Raw genomic sequence first — 15,295 nt, forward strand, 5'->3', positions numbered from 1 at the left:
GTGCGGCGTTTCCCTTCAGTTAGCATTTCGAAAATCAAGAACGGGGAAAGTACTATAGATATACAAGTTTATTATTATTGTAAGTGATTTATCCTATAGCTGCTAACACCGTTATCTAATGATTATAGTGTTAGTCCCAACACTGAACCGTCCCAACACTGTTAAGGGGCGTGCAGACAGACAGACAGACAGACACACACACACACTCCCCTTTTGTCCTGAAATTGTTAAATGACCATTGAAACTGGTGTGAAATTGAAGTGTGCACCCCATCCCCCTTTACTTTACTCAATAATGTCCACTCCCCCTTTCTAAAAAATCTTTATCCGCCCCTGATTAATACTACAGAGGTTGTATATGCCCCGTAATTCTACACAGCAACTTCTAAATGCCACTCATATAAGACTAATTCCACCACAGAAATTTGATAACAGTTTATTGTACATTCCATTACAGCACAAGGACATATGCGTGTCTACATCACATACATTTCTACAGCACTCAGTTGGAACCAATAACACAAAACCCCTTAAAACCACACCCCATTAATCTGGACCATGTTCCAGTCGCCCTCCAGAACGTTTCTGTATAAGGGTTTACTTCAAAGTGATGTTTATATCCTGGACCATGGTGTTTCCATAGAAACTGTGTTCCTGATTAACGGCTTATTATGAAAGACACTGGGTACCCTGACGAGACACAACAACGAGAGACCACATGTCGTAAACATGTTTACACTAACGGATCATTTCGGTCACAACATATAATCAATTACATTGGCTCTCTGGAATATGTGGAACGACAATGCTGCATTGTATGGCACCAGCACTGTATGATGACGTGTAGTGTACAGTCACTGGAGCAGTGTATCTTTCGTCTGGAAATCCTGAGTTATGGACGAAGACATATGTTAGCAGTTCGTAACTACTCGTCTTTTTCCGTGACCTACAAGAAGACCCGTACCCCTCTCGTACGTCATTATTGCCAAACCAATCAAATCGCGCGTATTAAAAGGCTTTTCAAAACATGAAAATGGTGGAACCGTTGAACTTTGAAACTTGGCTAAGTTACACCATGCACAATTTAAACATAAACTTTGAGTTACAGGATGAACAACTTTCAACACGGAAACATATTTGCAAAGGGAATGACCGAGTCGCTGTTTTTCCCAAGTGATGTACGATATTCTTAGAGACATGTTTGGGAATTCAGAGTTATCTTTCCTTGATAATAGTACTAGAATATTACATCCCCGTGTCCGTTTGCGCTTAGATAGGACCAAGTCGTAAACATGGCAACAAGAGGGGTACGAGACGCCATCCAGATAGCCGGAATGACACAAGTAGTTACGAATGATATGTAAGCATGAACATGTTCACAAAGGATCATCACTAACCATTTATGGTTAATCCACACATTTTCGAACAGTACATTCTGGATAAACGAGCCTACCACCTACGCGTGATAAATGGTTTGTCAACACAATGCCATTCATTAAATGTATGGATCGGTGGGGTAGACGAGTGCTTAAAGCGTCACCTCGAGGTGAGTGAGAGAGTTTAGTTTTACGCCGCACTCAGCAATATTCCAGATATATGCCGGCGGTCTGTAAATAATCGAGTCTGGACCAGACAATCCAGTGATCAATAACATGAGCATCGATCTGCGCAATTGGGAAACGATGACATGTGGCAACCAAGTCAGCGAGCCTGACCACCCGATCCCGATAGTCGCCTCTTACGACAAGCTTAGTCGCCTTTTATGGCAAGCATGGGTTGCTGAAGGCATATGCTACCCCGGGACCTTCACGGGTCGTCACCTCGCAGACTCGGGTTCCATTCCCCATATGTGTAAAAGGTGTAAAGAACATTTCTGGTGTCCCTCGCCGTGATATAGCAGTGGCATTGCTAAAATCGGCGTAAAGCAAGTACATGTTTACAATCCAAGTTCATGTAAATTGCTAAGACTCGACATAACCTAAATACCATAGATGTTGAGCAATAACGAAATCAAAATTTGGTCGAATATGTTTTAAAGAGTTTTGGAATGTACTGAATGCTTGAAAACATGTCATGGCGTTGAGTGTAAATATTTTGGGCGTGGTTCAGCGTGAAACACGAGCACTATAAACATGGAGATACGAAACAATTGGTCAACCTCAAAAACAAACAAGGATGGTGCGACTTAAATCACATCTTCTCAAGCACATAACGAATGTTAAGAAACAAACAGGTTGTTTCAATAGGCTCTATTTCGATTTCAAGAGTCTTATCCTCCTTTTCCATAGATGACTGTTCTTGGGCTGCCATTTCTGAAACTAGTTGAATCGTTCCTCTCTTGACGTGACAAGCTAGTTTGAATAGAGCTTTTTCGCGAGTGTGTAGCAGCAGTTTACTCCAGCGGTGCTCGGAGTGTTGAACTTCTATTCTCTGTAGGGAGCCGTGGTGGGTCGTTGATGTCACGGAAAGTTATGGAGTGTCCTGCACTTTTATTTCTGTCACGTGACTTTTGAAGCCATTGTTAACACTGAGTATCACACAGATGAGTCAAGAGTGGTCACATTATCACACAATTACAAGCACCAACTTCCTCTCCTCGCTTCAGCCATACGTCATGTATTGAGGGAGCACTCCTATGTTCATGGACCAAAGTCCAATCAATTCATTTCAACAAACTTTGAACAGAAACAACAATGTGCAACAACAATGTGCAACAAGAAATGTCACAGAACAGATATTCAAAAGCTGGAGGTCACTTCAGGTTGAGCTGCCTGTCCATATGCGCCTGCGCAAAGTGGACTAAGAGTTCTGATCTCGTGGGCGACGCCATGTCTTTGTTATGTGTGTGTGACACAGATTCCATCGTCTCGCTCACTTCTCGTTCTTCGTGAATAGTTGCTTGAAGTTTCTCCAAAACTTCTTCTTCTTCTTCGGACACACTGCTGTTGTTAGCGCCCCCTGGAACACGTTCTTCAAACCTTCCCCTGTAAGAGACGAGCACTCTACATAGGTTTCCGCACCGACCTTCCTGGCCAGTTTCTTTGCCTGACTCTGAGACACACATTTTCCAGGATATTCAGCATCGTCCCTGAGATCCGCCTGAGTTCCGACAAGGATAAAGCGGGTTCCGGGTTTGAATTCCTTCAGTTCCGGGATCCATCGTGTCCTCACGTTAATGAATGAATCTTGACTTGCCACGGAGAAGCAGACGACAAACACGTCAGTGTTGAAGTAGGACAAGGTCCGCAGACGATCATACGTTTCCTGAAGCATTGAAGAAAATTTGATTAATCTTCCAAGCTAACACGTATTTGCAGTTATATCCGATACCTACCTACCTTACCCTACATACAGACAGACAGACACATTGACTGACATTCAGACAGAGGCACAGACAGACAGAGAGACATTCAGACAGACACACATTACTACATTCAGACAGATACACAAACATTCAGTCAGTCAGACATACAGACAGACACAGACATACATTCAGGCAGACATTGAGACAGACATACATAAACAGACAGACAGACATTCAGGCAGACGTAGACAGGCAGACAGACACAGACAGACATGCACAGATAGACATTCAGAGATAAAAGACACAGACATTAAGACAGACATACACAGACAAACATTCAGACAGACACAGACAGATATTCAGACACACAAACATTCAGGCAGGCACATAGACAGACATACACAGACATGTACTTAACAGCAAAAGAATTTGTCGAAAAAAAATAAATCTCAAAAGTAAGCGTTCATATTTGTCTTGTGTTTAAAACCTTAACAAAAAGCCAGAGTTGTGTTTCTTTTGCTGTTCAGTATACATACATACATACATACATACATACATACATACATACATACATACATGCATGCATGCATACATATTCATACATACATTTCGCTTAGAGACGTTGCACTGGAAATAAAGAAAAATAAAAATATACAATCGTATTTTAGGTGGTTAAACAACGGTTATTGCGGTGTACATGTTTTTCATTAGGGTGCCATAGATGTTTTTGGACCATAAATTTAGTTTGTAATTTTGTTTTCACCCTGGTACGTTTGGGGTTCAACGTGTTTTAAAGTGTATGTTCTCCTTGTCATTTATTTCTCGTGGGCGAGGCGAAATTATATGATGTTTCATTTAAGTGATTAAACCTACACATATTCCCGAAACTACATTAGGTCAGTGGTATCCCGAAATTGAACATCATAATAATTATAAAGAACGATGAATGTTTACCGAAATACACATATTTTGTTTATGAAGGAGTCGTAAATTCATTTTAGTATTTCACATAGACAAAACGTACGATGCAAACTTTGCCCAAGGCGGATAAGATGAATATTTCACAGACTTGAGTATTACGTCACAAACTATAAAAAATAAGCATTACCTGCCAACCGTGTTTAAGACAATAGCACGCGTTTTGTCAGAACGAGGCTCACTGACCTTAACAATTCACCTGTTCGTAACTACACCGTGCTATAACAATCATTATCACATTTCAAAACGTGCCTCCGTTGCCTTGGGACACTAATATATCTTTTAAGCATTTTATTTCCTTTTCGCGGCATGACGTAACACTAATTAGATGCGTGCCCAGATGGTTCAGCGATTATTTATCCGCGTGGGAGCGCTACCGACTGTGTTTTACATCCTTGAATATTTTATTTTGACACATTTATGGTTTTGAAAAACAGATTTTCGGCAGATTGGCTACGAAAAGTTTCGAATACGCTCTAAAGATATTCACGTGTTCTTGAAAACCCCCACGTTCGTTTTGGTTTGACTCCGTACTCCCTAATGAAACGAATTACCGGAAACTGCGGTGTCTTGTGATATTTATGTTACAAAACTGGACGTGATTGTTAAAAATACTGACCTGTCCGGCTGTGTCCATAAGACAGAGGTGATAGCAGCGGTCACCGTGGTCAAGGGACACTGAAACAAACAAAATACATTAATGGTTTGACAGGAAATATACATGTATTATCTACATAGGTGACATCGCCAGAGTCATTCTGTGCGGAGCAATCACGTCCAGAGTTATTAAGTTACATATTTTCACATCACAAACGTTAAAGCAAACACTTTGATATAAATTCAGTAAGACCAAACACACTGATATCATTCAATATCTATATGGAAAGCCATTGCCAATGTTTCGATTGGAGCAGTATGGGTGAGTAACGATCCACGTCAATGGACAATTACCCCAGAACCCCGATGATGATGATGATGATGATGATGATGATGATGATGACGATGATGATGACGATGATGATGATGATGATGATGGTGGTGGTGGTGGCATTTAGTATTGTCTTTAGAAATGAGGAAGTGTACTTCTACGCCGCTTTTAGCAATATTCCAGCAATATCACGGCGGGGGACACCAGAAATAGGCATCACACATTGTACCCATGTGGGGAATCGAAACCCATGTGTTCGGCGTGACGAGCCAACGCTTTAACCACAAGGCTATGACACCGTCCCTGTTTGCAAAAGACGGACATGTTTATTTCACAATAGATGACGCACGGCTGCTTGCATGTCGTATACTTCTCGAATACCACGCCTTACATACATACTGCAACCCGATAGCATACACGCCCGACTTACACGCTTATGTGTTTGCATACCTCAATGTAGCCATTCAAGAAGTAGAAATGTCATACACAGATGATTTATGTACTTCAACTGGTAATTACAGGTAACAGACTACCTGTTTACACATTCCGTTGCCATCCTAACCATTGATTACAGGTAAGAGGCGCGTGACAGGTGTTTGTCAAAACACTGGGCACTAGATAATCATCATCATTTATCGTAGATACAAAAGTATGTAAGTCATCCATGAGGTGAATGTTGTTTTTCAATGCTTTAGCCACATTACACTGGCCAACTCTGTTAATAAGCTGGTTCCTTTTTGTTTGTTTGTTTGTTGCTGTTTCTCCATCAGGCACCAGGGCGTCATTCATCTACACCTGTTAGTTACCTACAAACTACCTTTCTGTAACAAACTCATTCCAGTATTTTCCTAAAATGGTCATCTCTAGAAGCAATATGCCTAAACGACTGACGACAATAATGACAATAATATTAGTCATTAAGCGAAACGCATAGAAAGAATGCTCTCAGACATAAACACCTAAACTAAACCCCACCAAGACACAGCTATTAAGATATAATTTAACCCCAAACTTGCCAGCGGGGAACCCCAGCGTTAAACGAAACTGCATCCTCTTTTTATGGGCAAAACGTGGTGTATCTTTTCATCCTTAGGAGTGGACATACTTAACCCACGTGACACAAAATTCCTTGTAAACACGTGACAACTTACACCCGATTTGAATTTGAATACATGACCGGGTTACGAATAAAACCGATGGTGGGGGTATTACCTATTTGAAAGATTTTTACTTGCATAACGCACAACAATTACGCTTGCTTACTAACAAGCGTATTCTCTGCGTGTGGTACATTATAGTCCGGGGATCACGAAATGGTTATTATTCATAATCATATTTTCTTTTGAGATATTTTAATAGCCTTACAGTGAAGCCAGTGTTCCTTAAAGCTCATTCTAATCCCCTCCGTAATTTTCATTCTGAAACTTCAGTTTGTCTCGCCGCTTCGTTTCGCTTTAGGAATGCCAGTTTTGTATTGACCTTGTCTGGGTTTTTAAAATAAAAAAATCGTTTAATAGGATATATATTACTTACACGCGTCAAGGTCTGAGTGCAGCTTTATAACAGACTGGGAAGTTGCATATCCAATTTCGAGTACATTGTATGTCTCTGCTCAGGGATTAAAGGAATCCCCAAGGCTATTCGCATGTACACGAGAATTGTGAAACTTTGTCGGTTCCATCAAATAAGAATGTGGATTTTGTGTTCGTTATTCAACACAGGTTGTAAGTGCCTCCTCGGACAGGCTGTTGACACACACGCGCTAATGATCCGCTGGTGGACAGGGTGTCACTTTTATTCTGTTCGGAGATACAGCGGAGTTTGAAGATTTAGGACGCAACGGAATTTCTGCTGCATATGGCGCATGAAGCTACATACAGTATCACTTAATTTGAAATATTCAGTATTTAACTGACTGTTTCATAGTGGCAGTAGAGCTTATTCGTGTTGAATGATTCTTAATTGTGTACACGCTGGGTGTATGTTAAATGATAACAGATTATTTGAATTATGATACGAAAGCGTGCGTCAGTGGGTTTTGTTGAGGCTTCCTGAATGTGTTCAGAAGGGACGAATACATTGGTTGGCAGTTTGAACCTTGTGCCATCAATATCACTATGACAACTGGCCGTTATAAGTACGTTAATCGCCTTCATATTTATGACACCATTTCAATGTAACTCCCTTCTTACCGATTGTTCAGCAGTCCATGTTCTCAATACAATGATTATATTTGTTTAATTAACGGGGCATGCTATACTGCAAGGGTGTAACTGTAACTCTTTCGAATCATCATGCAACGCCTAAGCAGGTCAGACACAACGCCCCAAGGTCAATGGCCAGCATTTCATTTCTCACAATAATATATGTATATTTGTTTGAATGATTTGGTATATTTAACTTCAAGGACATATGACTGTAAATCTTCCGAATCCTCATGCAACGCCTAGACAAGTCACACACAACGCCCCGAGGTCAAGGGCCTGCACTTCATTTTTCAGGAACGCCCCGACTGTTAGGTATTCTCTCGTGGCCATTCGCTAACCACAGAGGGACAATCGGTAAGCAATGTCACTGCCCAGACACTTGACATATCAAAACAATTACGTGGTTTTGAACCTAGGGCGGACTCTCACGTCTCGCGAATAGCTGGGAGAAAAGCTGAATGTAAAACAAAGCGTATGAGGAACAATTGCGTCATGCAACGTGCTCCGGTGTGGAAGTCGACGGGAGCGCTGCCTGTACCTAACACAGTGTCTTGATTTGGGATGTGTGTCTGTGTGGTTTCAGGAGGGGAGGGGTGGTCAAGGTGACTGTGCTGGATTAACACCGTGAGAAATGACTCAATCGTCTATGTACACACTAAGCATAAACAGGGTCGGAGATAGAACACAACCTTGCTGTAACCCTAATATGAAAAAGAGCATGTGTATTTCTGTGTCAACTGATGACTCATATGATCCTTGCACAAAGGTTGCAATATGTGTACCTGACATTCAAAACTCTTAATATGTAAAAGGTTGAATTACACATCCGAAGCTACAGTAACATTCGTCACACAACATGCTGCATGTCAAATAATCACGCCATAATATTTATAGCATTATGTTAAGTAACAACTGGATTATAACACAAGTATACATTTGACGTCATGCCACTGACGCGGCTCTGTCTCAAGTTCTAGGTTTTGCAAAAATCCTGTATGACGATCTTTTTAATTTAGATTCAGAAAATATCAGCATTTGGAGATAATACCTCGCACACAATATCACACACATTTCCTTTTAAAAGCAACACTAGAGGAAACAGAGCTATAACACTTGCTGAACTTGGTGTTTTCATAACTAACGAGAACATTCTTCCATTCCTCGTCCATTATTTATCACAATGCCCACAACCGGAAAGATTCCAGCAGCGACCTTTCACTGCTCACCTAATGTATTAGGTCTCTTGCATTAAACACCAGGGGACAAAAAGAGTCTTACAGACCACAGAGGAGAAATAAGCGGATTGCGATTCATGGGGATATTAATCTTCTTAACTACTATCACCATGAGCGGTCAACACTGGCTTAGAAAACCATGATACAATGCATTGTGCTAGGGCTGGGCATTATCATACATATATATTTTGCCTTTCTAAGAGTATTTATTCCTTCGCGCACATGTTTAGTCTATACTACAAACCCCAGGGCATATGTTCAAAAGAACATTTATCGCCACTCCTATTTATCGCTAGCTGACGATAATTAAAAAAACCCGTTCCTTTGCGAAGGTTTTAATCCTATGCATACCTCATGTCGTAGATCGTATGTAACTATAACTATGCTAGTTACAGCCTCTTTCTTATTCCTCGTGATGTCGAATATATATAGGTATCTATCTGATGACTGAATTTATTATTTTCAAACCTAAATGTAGTATTGTATTGACTGACTGAAGTTGTTAGTTATTTTCCAGACTGAGTGAGTTATAATCAAAACGTCACAACGGCTCTAGTTCTGTAACACTGTATTATACAATGTACAATTCATACATTAACGGTAGATGAATTCAGAAAACAGCGACACCTGACTCCAGTCATTGACTGTAACATGTTTACGTCTAGTCGATGAACGTGTCCCCTGATCAAGACTGAATCACCACACGAAGTAGCTAAAATAACACGTGCACTGTAAAAACAATACATTGATCGTTTGAATATTGCTTCATACTTTTCTGTCAATCAACAGTCACAACCGTGTGTTGCTATTTGAACGAATTAATAGCCAGTTTACGCGTCAGCTTGTTTGTCAGTCACCTTGACAGGACTAGGTTGACAGACTTATTGTGCGGGAGAAATTCTTGTTAATTATTTTCTAAACGAGCGGCGAGACGTACTGTCTGACAGTCTGCCACTAACCGATGTCGTGTTGTAAGTTTAAACTTTCAGAATTGTAATTAAAAAAATACATATAAAATAATAGTAATAAATAAGTTATTTTTCTTTATTAATTTCATGTGGTTCTCTTTCATATTAAATGTGAATAAATATTTATTTTTCAAATCGTAAATACTTATTATGTCGTGTCTTACGAGTGATAATCTACATGACAAATATCTTGTAGTCATGTGCGCTTATATAAAGACATCGCAATGGAACATATTTTAAAAGAACAAACATTGATTAAAAACTCACCAACGTAACTGTCAAAACATGTAGGTACGTATTCTTCCAGAAACCGCCCATCAATATATCGGAGAAGCATGCTAGTTTTCCCGACTCCTCCATCGCCGACAACGACACATTTAATTTCTCGGCCGATGTTTGCTACCATGATGTAAGTAAAGCCTCAGACAGCGCCTCGTCTCTCTTCTGCCGAGCTTGTATCTACTGAATCATTCGGCCGCCTGCAGCCGTTTTGACAAGCCCGTGTGACGTCGTAGTCACGTGATGGAGAGGGTCCAGGGATTTCCGTTTCTATATTTAGCACTACAGTAGTGACTTGTCCGTCGCACTTCATTTCAAAGGGTATTACTCACGTGTTTTGGTAGCAGTTATATTTTGCGCCAATCAGATAGAGCGTCAACGGGGACGTAATTAACTTTCTTACTGAGGGGGCACGATCCACACTAAGTGTTATAGGAATAAAAATGAAACAAACAGCTTTATAGATGACAACTTCTTGTTTATTACGTTGAGCGACGTTTCGATGTGGATTCTTTCATCGTTACCAAGCTATTATGTAAGAATCTGCATCGAAACATCACTCAACGTAATAAACAAGAAGTTGTAATCCATAAAGCTGTATGTTTCATTTTTCACTCACCAACTTCTAGAAAGCCATATAAGTTATAAGTATACTTGGATGTACAAAAAAATAATCGGTAAACAGATTCCTAATGTTTTATGAATGAACCATTACACTAAAACAATTTTAAGTAAGTATGAGGTATGAAGAATCTTTACTAATGTGTTATGGGGACTAAAATGTGATGGGGATGTTTTAAACTATAATAGATATTCGGTGATAATGCATGTGATTTAGGTAGCTGGTAGCTTTTCAAGGGCACTGTTTCCTTTTGATTGTTGGACCGTTTGTAATTCGTTTTGTTACATCAAATGTATACTGTTTTCTTTAGTTTAGCTTGTCTTCCAAAGTAATTCTAACAGAAGTATAAGAAAATGTATAACAAATAGACAATAACGAAAATCATTAAATAGCCGATATGTTCTGAACAGCAAAAGAAACGCAATACTGTTTTTTTTTGTCAAGTTTTTAATAGAAGACACAAACACGAATGCTTACTTTTATTAGATTTATTTTTTTCAAATATTGTATTTTTTTTGCTATTCGGTATGTTTAGAAGCGGACTTGATTCGTTGTGACAGGAAACAAAGATAAATATAGGAAGAGGTCTGATAAACTCCACAGGCCAAAACCCAAGCTGAAATCCCAGTTGATTGTACGTGGTTGAAAGAAGACAATTGACTTGTTTTAACAGAATCTACCTAAGTGAACCAGATTTTCATATGAAATATCTTTAGTTGTGGCGCCAGTCTAGATAAAAGATTGTGTAAGTGATTAGTAAGTCAGTGTGTTGGCTGTAGGTGTTGTAAGTCAGATGTCTGATGTTTGTCTGTATATTTACATGTCATGTCTGAGAGGAAAAACAGCACACAGTACAAATAATGTCTACGGGTAATTGTCCAGTTGTTCCTTTTGTATACACCGAGCTGTGATCTACAAACAAACATGTTTATCAACAGCGTTTAAAAAATATATACATCGCATCAGCACAAGAACAAGAGTAAATGTCCTCGTTAAAATTGATGATTGACAATCAGCTGTCATGCACTGTGATGTGAACTCAGGAATTTAGGATTTGTGTATTAGCTGTCAGTGACGAACGCGTCTCAGTCTGACAAAATAACGCTAAATGATTATGGTAATTAACAACGTGTTGAATGATTCACGCGGCTGGTGACAGGAGTAATTAACATATACATAATTAACAGATTCCTTGACAACATGATAAGATGTGTCACATTCGAAGGAGATTACAGTGAAATGTATTGACAATGGTTGCATTGCACAACATGTTAATTTACGCGTACTAGTGACAGTGGTGAGATGAAGATCGGGTATTGTCATCTTGTACTTGCACGACCCGTGAAGATCCCGGGTTAGAATTGATCTTCAGGAACCCATCTTGGTCATAAGAGGCGACTAATGTGATCGAGTGGTCAGACTCGCTGGTTTGGTTGTCATTGTGTCCTACCAGTTTATATCGATGTTCATAATGCCGATCACTAGACTGTTTGGTCCAGGCTAGATTATATTCATTGAAGAAAATACCACAGGTTTTAAACATGTAACTATCAGTGCTAATTTTGATACTAATTTACAGCTACCATCACCACTACTTCTTCTACTGGGGCGGTGGGGTAGCCTAGGGGTCAAAGCGTTCGCTCGTCACGCCAAAGACCCGGGTTCGATTCCCCACATGCGTTCAATGTGAGACGTCAATTTCTGGTTTCCCCCTCAGTGATATTGTCCGTCGACAGGATGAGCGACCTAATTGCCATCTATAGTCTGATCTGTTGTTTTCAGCAGCTAGTCGTATTTTTTCTAGTTTTGACCGATTTAACAGTAAACTTGCTTTTCTGGAAATCCTCTTACGCATCCCACTGAATGCCCAGTTAGGTGAGAGTGAGTTAGTTCGACATATGCTATTTGCAGTTGTGTACGTTAGAGGGAAACAGAATAATAGCCTAAAACAGTTGTTTATTGCAATTTCAGAAAATACTTTTTTAAACTTATATTTATTTTCAGTAGTCTCTTTTCGTGGCAGTTAGTTTAATTTTGGAAATATCTGAATCACAAATATCTACATGCACCTTGTCACTCAATGCAACTGACATTTAGGACGCATGTCAGCGTTGTCAATGGTGAAATGAATAAGCGTTACTGTTATGAGGAGTGAATCAGTGCCCTTTGATAGGTATATCTAGGTCACGCGCCATAGAAGGGAAGCTTTTATAGCGCAAGACATATAAGTCCACCCGAACTGGGTAGATCTACATTACGATGGTCGAGGTGGAGCATATTAAAAGAAAAACAAAATAATATGGTAAGATGAATCATTACTATTTTTAAATTGTGATTCAGTTAGATGTATAATGGTAAATGAGGTGTAGACCATAACCTCAAACGGATTAATATACTCTGGATTAAGATTAACTACCAATATTAGTGCAGCTTTATGCCGATATCATCTCCTGTATTAAATACATATTGCACTGCCTGTCTGAAATTGTCAGTGTATGGATATTCCTCATATTGATTTCCCGAAATGACAACATAATGGTGCACGTTGGTTTATCGTGCTTGCCTACAGAGACACAATGTTCCTGGTTAACACGGACGCCCTGCTCAGACACACATTGTGTTCGAGTCTAAAGGATTTATTCCCAGGCAGGGCAACAATATTATAAATAAGAAGCATTTTAATGTCTTGAAAGACGCGACACTGGAATCTGACCACGGACATTCAGCCCTCCAGGCCGATGCTATAGCCACTAGACCACCAGTGAAATTAATTTTACGTCGCATTTGGCAACATTCCAGTAACATCACGGGGGGGGCCACCAAGAAGAGTGGGGTCGAACCGGGGTCTTTGTCGTTTTATTAAATTCACAGGAACAGGCGAGGGAATGAAAAATGCCTAAAGTCGCTAATTTGCGAAATAGAAACAAGTGGTCTGATGGTTTAATATACCTAAATTCACTTTGAAGCGTAGCTCCCCTTTGCAACACAAGAAATAGGATGTTCGATTCCTGATTATGATTTGTTGTGTACAGGACCATATCCCTACCGACGACTTCGTGAAGAATTGGAAACTGGTGTATGAACAACATGCTCATGCTACCTGCATTGTTGACTGTTGACTTTGACCAGTGTGTAGAAGTATAAGTGCTTCATCTGTGGAGTACACCGTGTTCTCATATTCATCACTGTCTTCTTTTACACGACTATGACCGTGTGTTATAAACTATGTACATGCATGTACTGTGTCACAACATATGCGTCTATGTACATTTAGTTTCATGGTCCCATTTCCTTTTAGACCCAAACTTAGCTCGATAATATCACATCCTTGTCTGTGTGTAGTGTTGCTTGTTGCTTGTGTTAGGATATAATATGCTTCTGTTCCATGGTTATAAGGATTGGGGTCGGGGTTTGGGGGTGGGGGGTATTGTAAAGTTGTTAATTGAAATGTTGTACTGTAGCGAAGGTCATAAGAGTAATTTGTCCCAAGACCATATCCGTATCGACCTTTGTTCAAAATTCCGAAAATCTAAAAAGAATATTACTCTGAAAAAAATATTATCATCTTCGTATGTTGAGGACTGCTAAGCGATTATCTTTACACAAACTCATGAATCGGGAGACAATACCAGCTAATTAACAGAAACAAAACATGTCGATACACATCTAATCATTAAATACCGCCTGACAGATGTACGCCTGTTTGTTTTACCCTAAGCTGAACATATCTTGTCAATTTCACGGCAAGTGGTGAACCTGTCAGGACTGACGACTCCGCTTGTTAATAGCATGTAAATAAACATGTTTTATTACAGAAAACTGTCATATCGAAGGTCGTTTAACCGACGGAAGATCTGGGTCTGTTGTAATTAGTTTCAGTCTAACGGTTGTCTGTTTTGTTGGTCGGGCGTCTGGCGTGTATCTGTAAATCTTTACATTGACATTTAAAGAGACTCTCTGTCTCCAGTGAGCATTGTTTAATTCTCAGCTAGATAAAAATTTGAATATTTACAAGAAATCTATTGAAATATGTCTTTGGCAGTTACATGTTGGTCATACACCAACGTCACTTTCTTTTTGGCAGTGGTGGTATGCCGTTTTGGTAATATCAGTGAGTTCGACTTGGTATTGTTTATTTTGCCTGCAAGTTTATCACATCATTTATTGAGAAAGATATTTTGTAAATTTATGAACGATATATACATAGATACATAGATGTATATATACATAGATGTATCTTTTGTCAATCGCTGGGGCGGCGGCATGGCCTAGTGCTTGGAGCTTTGGCTCATGGTGCTGGTTCGATTCCCCACTTGGGCAATGTTCCTGTATCTTATGTCGTGAAAATCTATCATGTTTCACCAAGTAAATGAGTTGATCACTGGATTGTCTCTTCCAAATTCGATTATATACAGGCCGCCGCCCGATAGCTAGAAGATTGCTGAGTGCGGCGTTAAACAACAGACGGTGATCAACAGCATGAACATGCATCTATGTGATTGGTACACGCTGTCACGTATCAAGAAAGTCAGCAAGAGTGACAACCCGATAACGTTAGTCACCTCTATGTAATTGGTTCACGCTATCGCGTATCAAGCAAGTCAGCAAGAGTGACAACCCGATAACGTAAGTCACCTCTTAAGACTAGCATGGGTTGCTGAAGGTCAATTCTACAAAGAACCTTCTTTTAATGTTTATGGAATGGGTGGTTGTCGTTTGATTAATCCCTTCATCATACCCTCGTCAGCTTGTCATTTTGTCTACAGGCCAATAAC

General features: G+C 39.8%; 1 protein-coding gene across 1 annotated transcript; it reads right to left on the reverse strand.

The window, feature by feature from the left end:
• Positions 1-419: 419 nt before the first annotated feature.
• Positions 420-10,120, reverse strand: LOC137294255 (cell division control protein 42 homolog). The gene is made up of 3 exons (XM_067825258.1): positions 9,887-10,120; positions 4,901-4,959; positions 420-3,263 (listed from the first exon to the last, which is right to left on the reverse strand). Exons 1-3 carry the CDS (start codon positions 10,023-10,025, stop codon positions 2,871-2,873), a joined length of 591 nt encoding a protein of 196 aa, XP_067681359.1. The 5' UTR covers positions 10,026-10,120; the 3' UTR covers positions 420-2,870.
• Between the last annotated feature and the right edge of the window lie 5,175 nt (positions 10,121-15,295).

This window comes from Haliotis asinina, chromosome 8, assembly GCF_037392515.1.
Source record: "Haliotis asinina isolate JCU_RB_2024 chromosome 8, JCU_Hal_asi_v2, whole genome shotgun sequence".
NCBI lineage: Eukaryota > Metazoa > Mollusca > Gastropoda > Lepetellida > Haliotidae > Haliotis > Haliotis asinina.